Source organism: Camellia sinensis, chromosome 3 (genome assembly GCF_055761805.1).
Source record: "Camellia sinensis isolate YWXY chromosome 3, ASM5576180v1, whole genome shotgun sequence".
Taxonomy (NCBI): Eukaryota; Viridiplantae; Streptophyta; class Magnoliopsida; order Ericales; family Theaceae; genus Camellia; species Camellia sinensis.
Genome location: NC_138963.1, coordinates 31,659,590 through 31,681,357, shown reverse-complemented (window position 1 = coordinate 31,681,357; position 21,768 = coordinate 31,659,590). Strand labels below are relative to the sequence as shown.

Below are 21,768 nucleotides of genomic sequence, written 5' to 3'. Positions count from 1 at the left end.
TTCTGGCCACTAAACTAACCCCAATGATTTTTTTTTTTCCTTTACGTTCTTTTCTTTTCTTTATGTTTGGGGAAGGGGTTGCAAGCAATACCAAAATGGAGTGCGAAAGAGAGAGAAAGAGAGGTGAACCAGAGGTGATCCACCAGCTTGGCTGCAAGGAATACCAAAATGGCTATAGACTTGGATTCAACATAAATCCATTCGAAATATACAAAGAACAAAGAATATTATATATGATTATAAACAAGACATGTACTTTGGATATCAAGACAGTGCAATTAACCCTTTATTTTATTTTATTTTATTTTTATTTTTAAATTGATAGTAGAAGATGGACCAACTTCGTGAGGAAGCTTCACAGCCTAGAGCAACCGCGATGACACAAGAGCAAATTTCTGTTCAAGTTCTTGGGAAAAGGTCAAGGTATTTGAAAGGTTTTGGGGTTGGTCCAAAGCCGTCTTCCGCTTTCAAGTCTACAGTTAGGTCACAAGCACATGATGAAGAGGTTAAGAGCCTTAAAGAAAAGGTAGCATCATTGAAAGGGATAATTCAATCATATGAAGGATCGTTTGAGCAGTTCGAACACTTTATGAGACAAATGAAGGGCGATCATACTAGATACGACTCTTTTGATGAGTAAGTACTTTAAATGTTATTACATATATTAGTGCTTTTAAAATAGTAATATTTTATAACTAACCAATTTTACTTGTTCCTTTTATGCATGTTGTTCAAGTAACTGTTAATATTTGTTCCACTAAAGATATCTTTAATTTTCTAATCAGGATCCAAATCTTTAAATTTTTAATGAGTTTGTATCATGGGCAGGAAACCTAATATATGTTAAGGGAAATCGAATATGTTAACATCATCTTAATGCAATATGTTAAGATGTGATCATGACGTTCAAAAGGTTCTGTGTGATTGCTAGTTTGAGAGTGGAATTAGATCCATAGAAGTATAAGCAAAAATATTATTATTTAACAATGCCTTCTTTATTTTTTTTCCCCTTGCAGGTAGCTAGAGGTGTAGTGATGCATGTTTATGGACATGATCAGTTTGTTGGCGCATAAATTTTAAGTTATGCTTATACGTGGACTTTTTGATATATTTCGCATCAGACAAATATGACACGCACTTGGACACATGAATGGTTTTTGAAATCTTTGATAATTTTCTCATATATGTTTTTGATTTGGTGACCATCCATTGTAAAGTAAATGATGTAAGTATGGGAATTTTGTAAAGTAATGGATGGATAGATGGTTATTTTGTAAAGTAAATAGATGGATAGATGGATAGATGGTTATTTTGTCAAATATTAATGTGTTCACGTTGACAGGTGGTAGTAATTAGATGGGTTAATTATTATTTTGAATTCCTTTTGATGGTTTTTTGTTTGTAGATTGAATTGTTGATGGATTGGCATGTTGAAATTAATTGGATGGACATGAATTATGCATTAATTGTAAATGTATTATAGGTATTACAAAAAAAGTAGCATTACATTGCCAAAAATGTTGTTTAAAATTGAAAGTCTTTTTGCGACCAATAAAATTGTAGTCGCAATAGGTGCTTGACAAGCTTGTAGCTGTGCTACACTTTTTGCGACTAAGATAGTTTTGGTCACCAAAAACCAGATTTTAGTGACTAAAATTGGTGGTCGCAATTGTTAACTTTCCACGACTAGATATTTCGTCGCAAAATGAACTACTTTTGAGAAATTGAACTACATTCCGCGACCAACATATGAGGTCGCAAGTAACTACTTTTTATGACCAACTTTACTTTTGGTCGCCAAAAACCACCTTTCAGTGACTAACATCGGTGGTTACCTTTCAGTGACTAACTTTTGAATCGCAAAATGGGCTACTTTTTGCGACCAAGAATGTGGTCACCAAAAACCTACTTTTCACGACCAACTTTAGATTAGGTCGCAAAAAACCTTCTGTAACCAACTTTTAGCAACTTCATTGCAACCAACTTTTTTTGGTCGCTAAAAGTGTTATTTCTTGTAGTGGGAGTGTTGAGGAGATGGGGTGGACATTTATATCAGATAGACAGAAGGGGTTGGTTGAAACATTTGTAGAGTTATACCTTACTGCAGATCACAGATACTGCCTAAGACATATATATAGTAACTTCAAGACAAAATACAATGGTTATGTGTTGAAAGACCTGTTCTAGAAAGCTACATTAACTGGAAATGTGCATGAATTCAATTATTGGATGAAGAAGATTGAAGAAGCTAATCCTAAGACTGGAAATAGGAAGACAGCTTTGGAGTGGTTGAAGGGGACTGACCCTGCTTTGTGTGCAACGTCACATTTTTCTCCAAGGATCAAGTGTGACATCTTTGTGAACAATTCGAGTGAGTCATTCAATTCTTACATTGTAGAAGCTAGAGAGCTACCAATAATCTTCATGCCTGCATGGATCAGAAAGAAATTGATGCAAAGGATTCAAGTTAATGGAAAAATACGGTGGTCAGATTTGTCCCAATATTTATGACAAACTTGAGAAATTGAAGGTGGAATCAAGGAATTGCTTTGTAACTTGGTGTGGACAATTGGAATTTGAGGTTATAGCGATACTGATTTTTCGTAAGTCATTACTTATTTATTTATTATTTATTATTACTTTATTTTATTTTTGACTTTACTAATTGTATGGATGCATGGGAATTTAATAAATGTGTTATTTAATTATATATAATTAATTCGAATATTTATATATATTTATATTTTTTTTATATAAAAGGTAAAAATAATAATAAAAGGGTTAGGGTTTATTTTGGTGGGTTTATTTTGGTGGCTTCATTAATTCTCCAAATATTTTCTTGATCTTCAAAAAATAATAGTGAGTGCAAAACCCACTTTCTTTGATTTATGTTTATTTTGTTGTTATTATTTATTTATTTGATGTTGGTTTGATATTATATTTGCATGAAAATGATGGATTGATTCAATTATTTTAATTAGTTGTGTATGCAAGGTTTAGGATTTTTATATATGTTTATTTTATAGATGTAATCACACTCATAGATATATGAAATTAAAATAAACTAGGAACCTATAGATAAATTCCAAATACTCTACCATGACTCCATGGATTGTTGTTTTATTTGAGTGTTGGTGAGAAAGAGCGTATAAAAAAAAAGTGAGGATTATGAAATTTATTTGAATGCCTTAGGCTCGGCATTGTTATGTTTGTTCTCATGAGTAGATGAAGAATTGTGTATATATATATTGTTGTCTCGTTCTCAGGAGTAAAAGAGTGCTTTGATTTATACGCGTACGTATATGCGAACCGTCCGAAGAGTGTAGGTCAAACTCGGGACGATATCCCTGTGCAAGTTTGGCTTCGGAGCGGTATTAGATATATGAGAGGCACATGGGATATATGTTTAGGCCGGAAGTGAAGGGCCGAAGTCGTGGAGTTAAAGTACAAAGAATTGAATAAGAACTTATTGCTATAGTTTGAATTGTATTGATTTATACATCTTGAAAAATAGTAAGTGACCTTGATAAATTACAAAAATTAGGCAAAGGCATGTATACGTAATTCTAGACAACTTTTATATTCTAACTTTGTACTAAAAAAATTGATTAGAACTTGTGATCGGATGATCTTGGTTATAATAGTTTTTATTCATTTTAGCAATGCAGATTTTAGATACTGTTTTAAACCATGAAGTGAGCTTATTTTTATTGATTTTGCGAAAAATAAAGTAAAACATTATCTTAAACACTTTTCGTGTTTTGAATTTTTCCAAAAAAAATCATCTTAGGACAGTTTCACTACAGGAAATGATAGTTTTGGCGACCAAAATATTGGTCGCCAAAAGTCCCATTTTTGGTCGCCGAAAGCTAAACATTTGGCTACTAAACTTTGGTTAGTCGAGAAAGATGATCTTTTGGTGACTAAATTATTGGTCGCCGAAATTGAACTTTTGGCTACAAAACTTTGGTTAGTCAGCAAAGGTATCTTTTGGCAACTAAATTATTAGTCACCAAAAGTTCTCACAGAAAACTAAATTAAATTATTAGAGACTAAAATTTTAGTCGCTAATAGAATACGTACATTTAGCGACCAAACACTTTAGTCGCCAAAGGATGTCATGTTTTTAGTGACTAAAATATTTGGTCGGCAATTAAACTTCCCTCATTCTGATTTGTTTTAGCTACTATGTGGTTTGGTCACAAAAAGTCATTTGATTATTTTTTACTACTAAATGATTGGTCGCCAAAACATTTGCTTACATTTTTGGCTACCAACATATTTAGTCACCAAATACTATATTAATTTTTTATTTAGTTTTAATTTTTGAACCACCTGTATCCATTATTAGTGCAACCTATACCCTGTATAAACAATATAATCCATCAATACTGAATATATTATCAACCATTCAACAACTTGCATGCATTTCACTTCCAACCATCCAAAAAAATTATATTCAACGTCCAATTCTAAATTTAATACAAATTCCATACGAACCAAGTATAATTCAACCCCAATAATTCAATTCCATACATAATAGAAGATTAACCAAATTTAATATCCAAAAAGAAATCTATACCACACCAAAAATTTATTCTGTACTGCTCCAAAAACTAATTTGTACCACGTCCAATGCTAATTTCTATCGGGCCAAATTTTGGATATTTACCACTCCAAAAAACTAATTTGTATGAACCACTATATATACGCACGGAGATATAAAAATAGTATCCTTCCGTACTTGTCAAAAAAAGTCATATCCACATTTGTACGTCAAAAACCATCTACAAAAAAAATAATAATAATCATTAGTATTGACTAAATATTGGCCAATTTAAAATTAAAAAAAAAACATATAAAACTCGAAATTAAGTAATCTTTTTAAATTAATCATTAGTTTTGCATACTCGAATATGAAATAAAATTTTTGATGTTCAATCTGAGTACATACAACATATGAATCTGGTTTGTTTCTTTCTTGTCATATGCTTTACTCCATAAATCACCAGAAATGTGTGTTGATGAATTGTGTTGCTTTTGTTTCTTTTAGGATTAATGACTGATTTTGAGTTGCTTTTTCACATTGGATGATGCTTGTACTCAGGTATTTCATTAGTTTGCTCAATGGTAGAAATTAATCCTCAGTGGTCTTATGATATTAATGCAATGTAGATAGTACATATTTATAAAAAAAAAATTAAAAAAAAACATAATCATGTTTATAGTTTACAAAATGTCTTCTAAAAGCTTGATGCTTATAAATGTATAAACATGGTTATTCAGCATTTCAAACTTTCTTAAATATTTTCATCACAGGAAATGCTATTTGCTCCGTAAGGATAAGTTGCAGCTCTCTAGACTGCTTGTGAAGCTGATAGAAATCTCCAACAATGCAATAGCAAAAGCAAATTAGATGCTTGAAGAACATAGAAATAGTAGCATTAGTAAAGAACTATAGCTTTCTTGTCTTCTAACTTAGAATTGCAGCAGATGAAATTGCTATGAAAGTGAACTTAGAGCATACCGCATCTAGATCTATTTGAGCAACCACCACCTCAACATCCTTCGAAGAAAATTGTGAGCCTTGAGCAACCACATCCCCATTCACAACAACACAACAACATCCATCTACCATGGATGAAGTTATTAACGAAAAATTAACATCTTTTGATTATCTTGTAAGTAATAAAAGAAAGTTCATGAAAAAAAAAGTTATTGGAAAGGGTACACCATGTGTGGAAACAATAGAAGTCAATTAAGGGCTGGTTATTTACCATAATAAAGGCGGCCACCATCATATCCTTGGTGATTACTGTACATGTAAACTCCTCCACGACTATGTGTAACACCTATAAAAGCACGAAGGCGAAGGTCAAGCTTTCGTAGTTGGTGATGACTTCCACTAGTATTCATAAACACTTCAACGCCATTCAACGCAAGCTCAGCATGCAGGGGAATGAGAGTAAATAGCTCTTTACAAACTTCAGCTGCGACCGCTCTGTCAGCACATGAGTTCTTAAAAAATTAGTAAGTCATGCACCAACTGATCACAAAAAGAAAAATTTCCTAACAGGTAGTCTATTAATGCATATGCCCAATGCTGTCCTTCCATGTATCATAGCTTTAGCCTAAATCAATCATGAAAATGCAAGAACTATCCCACATGTTGTATGGACACCATTGGTACTGGCAGCCTGGCGCATGTTACAAGCATGGCAGGTTGATCTAAGGCAGAAGTTAAGCAAGTAATGTAAATCTAACAAAGAAATAAAACTCTAATTCCAGAAGTACACAATTAGACTCTAAAAGACTAAAATGAGGATATAAATAGCATATCCCATAATTATTCTTTGTAGATTTTTTTAAAAAGTGTACTACTATAGTCAGCCAGTGATAAGAAAGAAACAAAACACACATTTCCACACTGAATAATTGGATTTTAAGGTTTAATAGCAACACAGGGATATGAAATTAGTATAGTCAAGTGTATGCCATAGATATAAGGAGAAGGAGCCTAAAACAGATACACATTGATAACATCTGGAGCTAACCTCAAATTAGCATGGCTTGTAACCATGCTAATTATCTTGAAAGGGCTTTCAAATGTATTCTAAAGTATGCTTAATATTTGTGAGCATTTTCTAATGCTCCTGATTAATTGGCTCATATTTCAATAAATAAATTTAAGGGTAAATTAACAATATCTCCTTACAATTTGCCTAATTACATATTAGCCTCTGTTTTTTGTTTAATAATTACATCTTTTACTGTTGGTGAATGAGGGCTATTTCACAAGTCCAAATATGAAGCATTAATTAAGTACATACAGAAAAGCACTCAGTACAAATACTAATCAGTTTTCCATATATAAAAAGCATTAATTAAGTCCAAATACTAACCAAGATCACATGAATGCACCATACATATGCTACTATTGTTTACCATATATAAAAAGCACTCAGTACCCAATTTACTGAGTGTGTGTGTGTGTGTTTCAAGAGATGAAGAAGACCACTAACCTCTTTTTTATTTTTTTTATTCACTTAGTTGATGAGTAGAACTCATACATTACTTAATTATAATTAATTCTTTATTTTCTTTTTATATTATTTCCTAAATTAATTTACATGCAATTAGTTCTAATTAAATTATATCTCATCATCTCATAATCTCAATTACAATATATTAAATTATACTAATGTGAATTAGGCTCTAATTCCTATCAAATTATTTAATTCTAACTTATTAAAATTAGCAAATCATATAGGTTTAATTTTCATTCTAACCTATCTGTTCAAGCAATACAAGTCTGAGAGGGTAATTTTTGGAGAGAATTGGACCGAGCTGTAAGATGGACTTGGCCCAAAGTGTGAAGGACTCAGTAAAAAGGCCGTAATGATATTTCGGCCCAGAAGAAGCATAGTCACTCCGGCCCAGGAGAGGTGTGGTTACTCCGGTTAGGAGAGGTGTAATTGTTTCGGCCCAAGATGGTGTAAAGCTACTCCGGTCTGGAGGTAACTTGATGTTAGTCCGGTCTCAAAGTTAGTCCGGTTGCGGTGTATTGTGGTTAGATCGGTCGGGGCTTGCTACTCAGAAGCTTGGTCTCAGCATACCATGGTTGAACGGGAGAAAACCGAGCTAAGAATAGTTCGGTCTTCTCTATGGCTCAGCATAGCCAGTGTTACTTCGGTCAAATGGTGATTCGGCCATAGAGAAAACCATCCCACTTGGTTTAAGCAGTGGGGGAGGGTGTAAAAGGATAAGCATTATCCTTAGGAGTATGAATCCTAGGAGGACTCTGCATGGAGAAATACAAATCCTACTAGGATTGTGCCACGGGAAACTTATAAAAGCTTACAAACATCACCTTGGAGGAGGTAATTGAACATAATTCTTTCTGAGAACATAAAACTTTGTCTATTTGTCAAGCTTACTGACTTAGGCATCAGAGAGGTTTCCGGCACACACCCGCTAGCTAGCTTACGTTTGTGTTTTCAGGTGATAAAGCGACGTCGTACGGAGGAGCGAGGACTTGGTCAACAGGATTATACGAGGAGAATTATTTCCTCCTCGTACAATTGGCGCCGTCTGTGGGAAGAACAGGCAAGAACAAAAACCTCTTGACTAAGCTTCTCATTTTTCTCAAATCAATGGCACACATTGAAGAACTACCGCAGTTCGCCGTCGACGGGCTAACTCCAGACGGAGGCGCAAGGCGAGAAGGATTACCCTCTGTCCCTCCTATGGCAGATCTGGAGCCCCAACAACATAACTCCAGGAGGAGTGGCAGGGGAAGGCGGAATAACAGCCCTCGTCACTCTCAAAGTCCTGACAGGCAAATGAGGAGGATTGATCCTCAAGCCCTGGAAGATCGCGTGAAGGAGCAAGATGAACTAATACGGAAGATGGCGGCGGACATGGAGGCTTTGAAATGGCAGATGAAGACTAAAGATGTGGCGACAGGAGAGGGGCGCAAGCACAAGACGCCCCCTCGCCACTCAGAGAATCGTAGTAGGAACACTACACCCTCCCAAGGAGAGAGCAGAAGCCTCAGGACAGGCGATACTCATTCCTTATCTTCCAGGACTCGTCACTCCAGGTCTGAGAGGACGAGATCCGAAAGATCATACACTGAAGGAAGCACGTATTGGCCTTCACATTCGCACCAAACCAGATCTAGACAAACAGAGCTGCCCAGGTCATCCGACTTACGAACCGTGCTCGAAGAAAAAGCACGATGCAAGGAGGATGCCAGGGCAAGGGATCCACACCGAGTTTCGGCCTTACAACGGTTGGCTCCTCGGACGCAGTTGGAATGCCAATACCGAGACCGGCCTACGAACCAACGGACAAGGCATTGGCAAGACTACAGACTTCACCGTTTGTCCTGGCGATCGAAAACGCGCCCCTACCATTAGGCTTCCTTCAGCCGAAATTCAATACATATGAAGGGAAGACGGACCCGTATTCACACCTGAGCCACTTTCGACAAGTCATGGCTGTGTACAGGCGAAACGAGGCCTTAATGTGCATACTCTTCCCATCAAGTCTTGGCGACCTAGGCTTGACTTGGTTCGAAAAGCTCCCAGAGGGCAGCATAGCCTCCTGGGCCCAATTAGCAGAAGCGTTCGTAACGAGGTTTCGAACAAATACTAAAACACCGGTGGAAATAGACCAGTTACTCTCCATCGACATGGGTGAAAAAGAGACCCTCAGATCTTACAACAGTCGCTACTGGGAGACATTCAACCAGATTGGAGACTGCCCCACCAATCTCGCCATTGCGCAATATAAAAGAGGCCTACCAGTAGGGAACAGACTAAGGGATTCGATTACCATGACGCCACCCCTCACCATGGAAGCCCTGATGGAAAGAGTGCATCAGCACATCAGGGTAGAAGAGGATGGCGCACGTGCAAAAGCAAAATCTAGTGCAACCGCAGTACCAGAAAAGAAGACCTCAGCAAAGGTCAATACAGTAGATCGGCAGAATAAAAACGGGCGTGGCAGACGAGATAACGGGGAAGACCCAGACAAAAGATGGTTGAGAATCCGCACTGCCATAACAACGGTGTTCAAAAAGCCAATATATCGAATTCTGAGCGAAATAAAAGATGAGCCTTTCGTCAAGTGGCCAGCCAAGCTAGGGGAAGCTCAGAAAAATTACGACGACAGATCACGGTGCACCTTCCACAAAGAAAAGGGGCACCGAACTGAGAATTGCACGCCACTGAGACAGCACTTGGAAGAATTGGTGGCAGCAGGCCACTTGGACAAATACATTGAAGGAGGAGCGCAACCGGCCCCCCAAGATCATAATGACCATCCCAACAGAATGCCAATCGATGCACCACCTCAAGGCATTATCAATGTAATTCATGGAGTTTTTGAACCTGAGCGCGTATGCGAGCTCAGAGGTTCAATCAAGAAGGCTGAGCACTTTAGGGAAGTATTAAGTGCCCAACCTGCCATCAAGAAGGGGAAAACAGAGGCAACAAACGTCATGTCTTTTTCAGATAAGGACCTGGATCGAATATACTGTCCTCACAATGATGCTTTGGTTGTCACTCTCCGAGTCAAAGATTTTGACGTCAAGCGGATTCTGATTGACCAGGGTAGTTCATGTGAGATCATGTACTATGACACATTTAAACAACTGAAGCTGCAAGACAAAGACCTGGCGCCTGCAGTTTCTCCCATGATTGGATTCAACTTCATGCCAGAGTGGCCTGTCGGCAAAATAATCCTTCCAGTCAGAGCCGGAAGCGTAACGAAACAAGTGGAGTTCTGGGTATTGAAGGTCCCCTCCACCTACAACATCATCTTGGGCAGAACATGGCTGCATGCCATGCGTTCGGTAGCGTCATCATACCATCAGGTAATGAGGTTCCCCAACGACGCCGGCATAATCGAAGAAGTCTATGGTGATCAGATCATGTCAAAACAATGCTTCGCCACAGCGAATGGAAGCCGAGCTGCCAAAGGATACGTTCATTCGGTGGAAGAACCAGAAAGTAATGAACTATTCGCGGACGTCGGCAAAAAGGCTGATCAGAAAGCGGTGGAGGACTTGGTGGAGGTAAAAATAGATGAGAAGAACCCGGATAAGTTCTTCTTGCTTGGCTCATCATTGTCCAGCACTGAGAGATTAGAGGTCTTGGAATTCTTGACCTCTAATATCGAAGTGTTTGCCTGGACACCCTACGACATGCCAGGAATTGACCCAAACTTCATCAGTCACCAACTCAATGTCCACCCATCCGCCAGACCAGTCATTCAACGCACACGCAGATCGGCACTCCACCACGCCGAAATAGTGGCAGAAGAGGTAGGCAACCTGCTGGAGGCATGAGCAATAAGGGAAGTGCACTACCCAAGATGGATCTCCAACACAGTCGTAGTGCCAAAAAAGAATGGTAAATGGCGTGTCTGCGTCGACTACAAAACAGTCAACAAGGCTTGCCCAAAAGATAGCTTTCCTCTACCAAGGATAGACCAACTGGTGGACCTAACGGCAGGGCATAACCGACTTAGCTTTCTGGATGCATACAGAGGCTACCACCAGATCGCCATGCATGAACCAGACCAAGAGGTCACATCCTTCACAACACCAAGGGGGTTATATTGCTACAACGTCATGCCCTTTGGCCTAAAGAACGCAGGGGCGACATTCCAAAGGATGGTCACCAAGATGTTCGAACCATTGTTAGGCAGAACAATGGAGGCTTACATCGACGACATGGTGGTCAAAAGCAAGAATGAGAATGACCATCTTAAAGACCTAGGCGAGATGTTCCAGATCCTGAAGAAACACAAGTTGCGCCTCAATGCGTCCAAATACGCATTCGGAGTTGGATCTGGCAAATTCTTGGGCTTCCTGGTGACCAACCGAGGTATAAAAGCAGAGCCCTCTCAGATCAAAGCAATCCAGGAGTTGGAGAGACCAAACTCAGTCAAAGAAGTGCAGCATCTCACTGGTATGGCGGCTGCGCTCAACCGGTTCATAAGCAGGTCATCAGACAGACTACGACCATTCTTCCAAGCTTTAAAGGCCAAGTTTGAGTGGGATGAAGAATGCGACCGAGCTCTGGAAAACTTGAAGGAGTACATGTCCTCCCCACCACTACTTGTTACTCCAGTACCTGGTGAGGAACTCTTTTTGTACCTGGCAGTCTCTCAGCACGCAGTCAGCGCAGTGTTGATTCGTGCAGAAGGAATACAACACTTGCCCATCTTTTATGTCAGCAAGACATTGTTGGGAGCCGAAACAAGGTACTTGCCCTTGGAGAAACTAGCATTAGCATTAATGATGGCATCCAGAAAATTGGCACACTACTTTCACGCCCACACCATAGTCGTCCTCACAGCCTTTCCACTAAAAGCTCTGTTTGAAAGGGCGAATTTTGAAGTGGGCAGTAAAGTTGGGACAATTCGACATTAAGTTCCAACCCAAGACCGCAATAAAAGCCCAATCTTTGGCAGACTTCGTCGCAGAGTTTACTCCCGGAAGTCATCATATCTGCCCAGTCGACCTAACTGACACAACCGAACTAAGGACGGAAGTTGACGCCGGAATAGCGCAACCCCTAGTGGAAGGTAGTCAATCAAGTACCAAGGCAAACCATACTAAGGACAACAAGGAAGAGGCAAACAAAGGCTCACCAACAGTTCAAACAGAAGACAAAGGGCAGACAGCCAACATGGACCTGGAAGAAAACACCGTTCTTGACCTCACGACATCATCTGATCCTTCCACTTGCTGGAAACTATTCGTTGGAGAGATGTGGAAGCTCTTTGTGGATGGAGCATCCAACCGACATGGTGCAGGGCTTGGCATAGTCCTCATCTCTCCAAACGGCCTGGTTATAGAGCAAGCAATCAACCTTGGCTTCCCAGCATCCAACAATGAAGCGGAGTATGAGGCGCTTCTCGCAGGACTCAAGTCAGCACACTTCATGAAAGCAACCGAACTAATGGTATACAGTGACTCTCTACTGGTGGTAAACCAAATTTCTGGCGAATACGAAGCAAAGGACGACAGAATGGCCAAGTACCAAGAGTTAGTCAGAACAGAGATCAAGAAGTTTGATGTGGTAAGGATAGAACAAATTGGCAGGGAGGAAAACTGCCGAGCGGACGAACTGGCAGGCCTGGCCTCAATGGCAGATACATCAATCCCTCATCCATTACTCATCGACTTCTTACCAAGACCAAGCATAGAAGACCCCGAAGCAGAAGAAGTATATTGCACAGAATTAGGCCCTTCATGGATGGATCCCATCATCCTGTTCCTAAAAGACGGCATCCTACCAGAAGAGAAAAAAGAAGCCAACAGAATAAGAGCAAAGTCGCAGCGATTTTGGCTATCTCCATCCTTGGCACTTTACAAGAAGTCATTCTCTGGGCCTTACCTAAAATGTGTTCATCCCAGCAAAGTAGAAGCATTCTTGTTCGAAATACACGAAGGGGTGTGTGGAAGCCATCAAGGGGGAAGGTCGCTCGCTTACAGGGCTATTTCGCAAGGATATTGGTGGCCCTATATGCAAGCAGACTCAGAAAAATATGTGAAGAGATGTGAGAAATGCCAAAAATTCACGCACCAAATACATCAACCAGCAAGAGAACTCCTACCATTAACTAGCCCATGGCCTTTCGCAATGTGGGGCTTGGATATAGTGGGACCACTTCCAACAGCACCCGGGGCCAGGAAGTTCTTTCTCGCAGCAACAGACTACTTCACAAAGTGGGTGGAAGCAGAAGCGTTGGCATCAATCAAAGAGAAAGAGGTGAAGAAGTTTGTTTGGCAGAATATCATCACTCGGTTTGGCATACCAAAAGCACTAATCTCAGACAATGGTACTCAGTTTGACGGCAGAATCTTCAGAAGCTTTTGTGAAGAGTACAAGATAGAGTTCTACAATTCTACACCGGCATATCCTCAAGCAAATGGGCAAGCTGAAGCATCAAATAAAGTCGTCTTGGATGGACTAAAGAAAAGGCTAGAGAAAGCAAAAGGCAAGTGGGCGGATGAACTTCCTCACGTCTTATGGGCTTACCGCACCACACCTCGGCGATCAACTGGAGAAACACCATTCTCCTTAGCCTATGGAATGGAAGCAGTGATCCCACTAGAAGTTGGCCTCCCCACAATTCGAAGCGAAAATTTTTATCCAGACTTAAATGGAGAAGCCATAGCCTTACAACTCGACCTTGCAGAAGAAAGAAGAGAAAGAGCATTAGTCCACATCGCCTCATACCAACGAGAGTTAATCAGAAAATACAGCAAAAAGGTGCATCCAAGACAATTCAAGATTGGGGATTGGGTACTACGCAAAGTAATGGGAAACACCTTGATCTCAGGAGACGGCAAGTTAGGCCCAAATTGGGAAGGTCCTTATAAGGTGGTTGGGTTAGCAGGCAAAGGGGCATACCACCTAGAAGACAAGGATGGCAAGGCAATCCCTAGGCCATGGAATACAGCCAATCTCAAGTTATTTTACTTTTAGCTTTTCTTCTTCAAACATATGTAATTTCTTTTTCCTTCAATAAAACAAGCAATTCTTTTTCAGCACAAGTCATTCTTTGTAAGAGTTAGCCTTAGTATAGATTAGGTTTGATACAGGCATTTTATAGTTAGCTGGAAAAACTAACTTAGAGGTTGGCTGGAATAAACCAACACTTGTTACTCTTCAACCGAAGTAAGTGTATGGCTGAAGAGTGGTTGGCTGGAATAAACCAACTCTTGTTACTCTTCAGCCAACGTAAGGGTAAGGCTGAAGAGTGGTTGGCTGGAATAAACCAACACTTGTTACTCTTCAGCCAAAGTAAGTGTATGACTGAAGAGTGGTTGGCTGGAATAAACCAACACTTGTTACTCTTCAGCCGAAGTAAGTGTATGACTGAAGAGTGGTTGGCTGGAATAAACCAACACTTGTTACTCTTCAGCCGAAGTAAGTGTATGGCTGAAGAGTGGTTGGCTGGAATAAACCAACTCTTGTTACTCTTCAGCCAATGTAAGGGTAAGGCTGAAGAGTGGTTGGCTGGAATAAACCAACACTTGTTACTCTTCAGCCGAAGTAAGTGTATGGCTGAAGAGTGGTTGGCTGGAATAAACCAACACTTGTTACTCTTCAGCCGAAGTAAGTGTACGGCTGAAGAGTGGTTGGCTGAAATAAACCAACACTTGTTACTCTTCAGCCGAAGTAAGTGTATGGCTGAAGAGTGGTTGGCTGGAATAAACCAACTCTTGTTACTCTTCAGCCGAAGTAAGTGCAAGGCTGAAGAGTGGTTGGCTGGAATAAACCAACTCTTGTTACTCTTCAGCCGAAGTAAGTGCATGACTGAAGAGTGGTTGGCTGGAATAAACCAACACTTGGTACTCCTCAGCCGAAATAAGCATATCGGTTAAGGAGTGGTTGGCTAGTAAGCATATTTTAACCAGCCAAAACCGTAATAACAGTTGAAGTAATTAGAAGACATTACAAGTGCAAGCATACACATCAAAACCGGAGTAAGAGTTGCGTAAAATTTTCATTCAGAGAAAAGTCATTACAAGGGGGCTTAGTTCGGTTACAAAGAAAACAAAAAGTACAAAATCAGGAAAAAAGTTCTTCAATATCAGCATCAAAACCTGCATCGCCACCAACTTGAAGACCGGCTTCTGGAGGGAGCTCATTCACAATGGTAAGAGTCGCTTCGGCTGGAACCACGGTTTCACTGGGAAGATCAACAGTTAGGTCTTCAACAGTGGGCACCGACCGAGCTGGCTGGTCCACATTATCGACCGGAGTATCTTCAGAAGAGGAGTCATCGGAACCTGAGTCTTCCAGAAACTCTTCCTGCAGGGTATCGGCATACTCAGCAAGGGACTTCGGTATAAAGTAGTCTGGAGGGTTGAAGACCTCGGTCTGGTGATCATGACCGAGCTGCTCAACAGCCGCCCTCCAGCCACATTTGAAGAACAACTCCTTGGCAGCATCGCATTGTTTCACATAGGCTTCCTCTGCCTTCTTGTAGCCCTGCTTGTAACCCTGCTTTTCGGCTCCCTCCACACTCTTTTTTAGTTGGCTTATTTTGGTATCCTTTCTCTTTTCTAGCTTTAGCAGCTCACGCAGATATCTGTCTTTCATAGCAATGGCCGCTTTCTGCCTTTCTGCCTCGGCCGAACTAACCAGATCGGCAAGACGGCCGTTCTCCGCTTGTAGCTCGACCATTCTCTTTTCGGCTTCTTCTAGCTCGGCCGCTTTTGCTTCGGCTTCAGCCATTGCTTGCCTTGTGGTTTTCCGGAGTTCTTGGACTTTCTTGTAAGTGATGTTGTTCTTCTGTAAGGCCTGACAAAACAAAGACTTCTCTTAAGCCGAAGTAAAGGTTGGAAAATTCAAACAAGAAAAAATGGACAGTTACTTACCAAAATCATGGACTTGGATGCAGACCAAATTGACTTCATTTCGGTGTTCAATTGCTTTAAGTGGTGCTCCATGTCCTTGGGGAGGCACACACTTTTGGCCAGATTAAAAGCCAATTGGTGATCTTTTTCAGCCACGACCGAGTCAGTAGCTTTGATGTCTCGGTCGTTGAAGGTCAGCGGCGGAGCCCACTTCGGAGATTCAACTCGGTCAGTCTGCCCCGGTTGGGGGGAAGGTTGAGGACTTTGGGGGATGGATTCAACCTCATCGACGAGTTGCTGTTCGGTCGATGTAGATCGGGCGCGTTTGGAAGGGCGAGATGAAGAGGGCCGTTGAGAAGGGAGGGCCACAACGGCAGGCTGCGCCTCAATAGTTGGTGGTACTTCGGCTCTGGTTGTTGCGGTTAGAAGGGCCCTAACCCTGCTTTTCTTTGCCATCTCTTCTTCAGCAGTTAATGGGACAAGTCGTATTTCGGGTAAGGTTGGGTCCGGTTCTGGTGCTTCCTTGAGAAGGAAATCGGTCACTCGAGCCTTCCGGCGACCGCTATATCGGTAGCTCGGTTCAAAGTTTAGAAGTTTGGCCCAACTCCTTTCTTTACACCGTAGTGCGGCTCGCAAAATCGCAAGGTTGGGATAGCTGTATAGGGAACGGAGGTGGGCGAAATCTGCAGAAAAGAGCAAGTGTTAGTTCGGCTAATAGACTAAAAAAAACCGAAATAACAAACAAGGAAGAAGACCGAAGTTAAATTACTAGGCTCTCCTTTTTTCCAATTTATAGGTCGGCCAGGAATTTGGGCTTGAAAATCCTCAAAGTTCCCAGAGACCCAGAAAAAATCATCGTCGTTAAGATCTTTGTCCGGTGTGTTTTTAACTATCTTCTCTCGGCGGCGGCGAATCCTAAGGTAATAGACCCACCCAGCATCTTTTGAGCCGATAGAGTATTGATGGAATATTTCGGCCAGGCCAAGGTTTAGTCCGGCTTGGTGGTTCAGTGCGGCTATCCCCATTATAATACGGTATGTATTGGTGGACAGTTGGGTGGGGCATAATCTAGTCTGCCTAAGGAATTCGCAGATCAACGGTTGGACAGGAAACCGTAGTCCGGTTTCGATTATGGATTGAAGGGTAAAAGGGACGAAGCCTTCATTTTCCCAAGGAATAACATCTTTTTTGGCCAACGTCAGATGGACGTCATCAGGAATTTGGTAATCTTTCCTAAATTCGGCCATACCACCAGGGGTCTCAACTAGATACCTATACTTACCCATCTGATGAATAAATTACTTATAACTTATGTCGGTGCAAAAATCGTGCTCAGTAGCTCGGTTGAGTGCACGCAGGAGTGCCTGGGTAACCTAAGTCTGCAAAGTAAAAAACAGAGGGGGTTAAAGCACTGATCAACGGACCGTGCTACAATTTAAAAGCAAGGTATAAGAGCCCTACTTCGGCCTCAAAAAACTAGTTCTATCTCGGTTCATCAAAAGGTTTGGTGGCTCGGTTTGAGCAATTTGCTCGGTAGACCGGTTTAACGTCTAGGGGCAGCTTTCTGAGTTCGGTCTAAAAAACTAAGAAAGCTGGTTCAGCCCCGAGGCCTAAATCGGTTGCAGTGTGAATAAAGTTACTTCGGTTGAGCCTCTAGGGGCGGCTTTCTGAGTTCGGTTTAAGAACTAAGAAAGCCGGCTTGGCCCCAAAAGCTTAGTTCGGTTGAAAACCTAAGTTCCTAGTTTGATGTATTCAAGACTCAGTGATCTTATTTCGGCTAAAGAGAGTCAGGCTCTGGTGACCCTTTGAAACTTTCAAGTTCTAGTTCGGTTATTGACTACAGTGATCTGCCTACTTGGGGCAAACAGGATCCTAGTTCGGTTGCTAGATGATTTTGGATCTAAGGCTGGTTTTTCTACATAATAGTTCATACGCACATAAAGTTCTACTGGTTTTTTCATAAAAGTACGGAAGTGAAAGCAGCAAATGAAAGAAAGTGTTGGCAAAAAACATACAAAACAAGAGATACAGATGCGAAAGCAAAACAGAGTAAGAAGGAAAGTAGATTTGCTTACTAGATTGGTGAAGCAGGGACTGGAGATGAAAACTGTTGCAGAGCACGAACGGCAAGAACACAGAGAGAGGAAATGAAGAATGGAAGGTGAAGTGATTCAAGAAAAAGAGGGGTTGTTTTGTGAAAGAGGAGAGAGAAAAAGGCGGAAAGAAAAGGCGGGAACAGTACAAAATTTCTGTAGGGCGGCGTGACAGTTGGCCACAGCTTATCAGAGCTTGCCACGTGTCACTGGAATGGGAAGCGTTATAGACGCTGTGATTGAAGAGACGTTTTTGACCGGACAAGACGAAGCCCGGAGTAAAATTAGCTTGGCTGGAGAAGCTAAAGGGTTTTTAGCTCGGCTGGAAAGGCTTAATAAACTTCAGCTCGGTTGGTAGACTGGTAATCCCAATCACGCTGTGCAAATGGAATTAAGGGGCAATTGAGAGGGTAATTTTTGGAGAGAATTGGACCGAGCTGTAAGATGGACTTGGCCCAAAGTGTGAAGGACTCAGTAAAAAGGCCGTAATGATATTTCGGCCCAGAAGAAGCATAGTCACTCCGGCCCAGGAGAGGTGTGGTTACTCCGGTTAGGAGAGGTGTAATTGCTTCGGCCCAAGATGGTGTAAAGCTACTCCGGTCTGGAGGTAACTTGATGTTAGTCCGGTCTCAAAGTTAGTCCGGTTGCAGTGTATTGTGGTTAGATCGGTCGGGGCTTGCTACTCAGAAGCTTGGTCTCAGCATACCATGGTTGAACGGGAGAAAACCGAGCTAAGGATAGTTCGGTCTTCTCTATGGCTCAGCATAGCCAGTGTTACTTCGGTCAAATGGTGATTCGGCCATAGAAAAAACCATCCCACTTGGTTTAAGCAATGGGGGAGGGTGTAAAAGGATAAGCATTATCCTTAGGAGTATGAATCCTAGGAGGACTCTGCATGGAGAAATACAAGTCCTACTAGGATTGTGCCACGGGAAACTTATAAAAGCTTACAAACATCACCTTGGAGGAGGTAATTGAACATAATTCTTTCTGAGAACATAAAACTTTGTCTATTTGTCAAGCTTACTGACTTAGGCATCGGAGAGGTTTCCGGCACACACCCGCCGGCTAGCTTACGTTTGTGTTTTCAGGTGATAAAGCGACGTCGTACGGAGGAGCGAGGACTTGGTCAACAGGATTATACGAGGAGAATTATTTCCTCCCCGTACAAAGTCAATAAATCTCATAACAAATAAGTGAAGCATCTTAGACGAGAAAACTAATATACTTTAATTACTTATGATTCTCAACCAATCATATTGATAAATCTTAGGTTGCAATTTGTCCTACTTGATCGAAGCCCAACCATACATTACATGTTAAGATTACATTATAGAAATAAGTTCATACCACTCTACAAGGTTTCAACAAGAAAGAGGTTCAAAATTTTGAATGAAACATTTATACTACTTACTTTTCAACAATGGAGCAAATTTTGGCAGTAAGATCTCCTTCGAAATCTTGATCACTTACTTCCAGATATTCAATAAGCTCTTTTGTCAGAGACTTTACATTGCTTTCATTTACAAGAAGATACACAAGTTCAAGGGCCCTTTTCCGAATAGAAGCATCTGAATCCTGAAAAATGTATAAGCAAAGTCAAGATAACAAGAATGCACCATAGTCAAGGGGTATGCATAAATTTAATGCTCATATTGTTGTCACGGTTTGACAGGAATCTTCCCAAAATATTCATGGCAAGCACCCGCAAGCCGCTGTTATCTTCAATGCTCATAATTGTTTCAACACATTCATATAAAATGGCATTCCCGACATTTTTGTTCGACTCTGTTTTTGTTGCAACCTGGAAAAAGAATACAACAATGTCACTAGTACCATTAGACTTTGTCCTATGAATAGGGTACATTTTCTGCATTCATATTCAAGATAAATATGCTCATCTACTTTGAGATTGCAAGAGAAACAATAGAAAAATAATGATATTCACACTCCACTTTTAGCCTCACACTCCACTTGCGAGAGGCAAAGCACAAACAAATGAGTGTGGTAAGCTTAAAGTGCAGTATAAATATCATTGCCATAGAAAAATGTTACATATAACTGATTAGAGCATGCATCATCAAGTCAAAAGAGAGAGAGTATTCATCCATCATGTAAAGCATAAAAAAACATACGTATGCACATCTTTGCAAGACCACAGGATAATTTATTTTATCGAGCATGCAAGAGCACAATCATGCATTATCAGATCAAAAGAAACAGTAGTCATCAATCACATGGAGCATAAACAAAACAAGTATGCAAGAACACAAAGCAGAGAAGATTGCCATTGAGGTAATATATCTCATTGAGACCTCGTTTGAGAACAAACTAATTTAGTAACTTTTTGGCTATTTGGCTAAAATATGAGCTAAAAAAAATTAGTATATTTGGGATGACTTTTTGGCTTTTCACGAAAAGATGTGCAAAAAGTAGAGAGAAAAGAGAATCTTTAACTTTCTGGTATGTGTTGTTGGCTTTTTGATTTTTTTAGTGACTTTTTAGCTTTTTGGCTAAAAAAGCCACTTGCCAAACGAGACATGAGTATGTGTAATTGTAGACCAAGGTACTGAGCGGTTGAGAAAACAGACAATAATGCATGTAAATCATTTGGATAGTTACAAATTTAGATAATATGTTGACAAATAAGCAATAGAAGAAAATAGTAAAAAAATAACCTAGATTTCATTCACCAAAAGTAGCATCATAGTGAATTGTCAATTCAACCACAAATGAATTTCTGGTTAAAAAATAAATATATAAATAATCACACAGTAATAATAAATAGTAAATAATAACATACAAGACATTGTCAATAGTTTTATACACTTTTTCAACTAATATAGCATGAATTGATTACAGGGGCGGGGGAGTACAAATAGCAGCTGACCTGAGCAAGAATGTCGTTCATGCAATCGCTAGCATTTGTATCTCCATGACCCAATATGCACAAAAACCTGAGTAATCTGATATGGAGAAAAGGATCTGTAATCCCAGAGATGTCATACTCAGGTGCATATGGACTGTTCGCAACATCCTTTAAAGATTTGACCGCAGCCTCTGTGCATTTCTACAATCACATAAAGATAAAATTCTAGTCACATTGAAAAATTGATCAGGTAATCAAAACATGATACCCCGTATTTCTAGAAAAAAAAAATCATTCTACAACCAACAATAAAGCATGCAGTCAACTTAATTACTGAACCAACAAACCAGTCCTCAAAACCTCTCTATGACATTTTTACATACACTTGGTGAGCATAAATCAAAAAGATCAAAGAAGTACACTGTTCACATGTAGAGCAGGGAATTGCAATAACACCAAGTTTTAATTCCATTAAATTACATATGGAAGAGATCGGCGAATATGTGAAGATTTATTACTCGTTGAGAAGGAGATCGTCATAGAGGAGCATGCGAGCGTTAAGGTGGAGAGGGTCGGATCCCTGAATCTGGCAGCAGACAGAGGGAGAGGAGTTGCCGGAAGAGCTGCTAGGAGGAGGAGAGAGAAAGAGGGAGAGGAACATGGTGTGGCAATTGCTGCCGCCGTGGGATGGTTGGAGGACGATGGCGGTTGCTTCGCCAGAGAAAACAACCTCGGCCACGAGAAATAGGATCGAGATAGCAGTGGTGGTGGCGACCTGTGGCTGCGGTCGCGCCATTGGTGGGTGGAATTGGAGGTCAATGAGAGAAGTGAGAAGACGGTAGGTCTCTCTTCTCGCTAGAGAAAGAGAAGATGGGGGAATTGATTAACCCACGGTTTGGGTTGAAAACATAATACAT

The 21,768-nt window shown here is 40.6% G+C and overlaps 1 protein-coding gene across 5 annotated transcripts; it reads right to left on the bottom strand.

The window, feature by feature from the left end:
* Positions 1-4,428: 4,428 nt before the first annotated feature.
* LOC114256341 (glutamine-dependent NAD(+) synthetase-like) lies at positions 4,429-21,768 on the bottom strand. 5 transcript variants are annotated; one of them, XR_003627161.2, is made up of 6 exons: positions 21,370-21,768; positions 20,873-21,052; positions 19,397-19,786; positions 5,778-6,001; positions 5,528-5,631; positions 4,429-4,787 (listed from the first exon to the last, which is right to left on the bottom strand). XR_003627161.2 is itself a non-coding variant. In XM_082919456.1 (6 exons), exons 4-6 carry the CDS (start codon positions 5,914-5,916, stop codon positions 5,291-5,293), a joined length of 327 nt encoding a protein of 108 aa, XP_082775582.1. In that variant the 5' UTR covers positions 5,917-6,018; positions 19,397-19,786; positions 20,873-21,052; positions 21,370-21,743; the 3' UTR covers positions 5,134-5,290. The 5 variants fall into 5 exon arrangements, 2 of the variants coding, with proteins under 2 accessions (XP_082775582.1, XP_082775581.1); XR_014363721.1 differs by having other exon boundaries at positions 5,778-6,018; positions 21,370-21,743; XR_014363720.1 differs by lacking the exon at positions 4,429-4,787 and adding an exon at positions 5,134-5,385 and having other exon boundaries at positions 21,370-21,743.

Excerpts from the sequence above, each read along its gene's own strand:
- LOC114256341 (XM_082919456.1), bottom strand. The coding sequence starts at position 5,916 with ATGAATACTAGTGGAAGTCATCACCAACTACGAAAGCTTGACCTTCGC. Across the intron at positions 5,632-5,777 it reads TGGTGGCCGCCTTTATTATG|ATGGATGTTGTTGTGTTGTT; the intron begins GTAAATAACCAG and ends CATCCATGGTAG. Across the intron at positions 5,375-5,527 it reads CTCAAATAGATCTAGATGCG|CTTCACAAGCAGTCTAGAGA; the intron begins GTATGCTCTAAG and ends GATTTCTATCAG.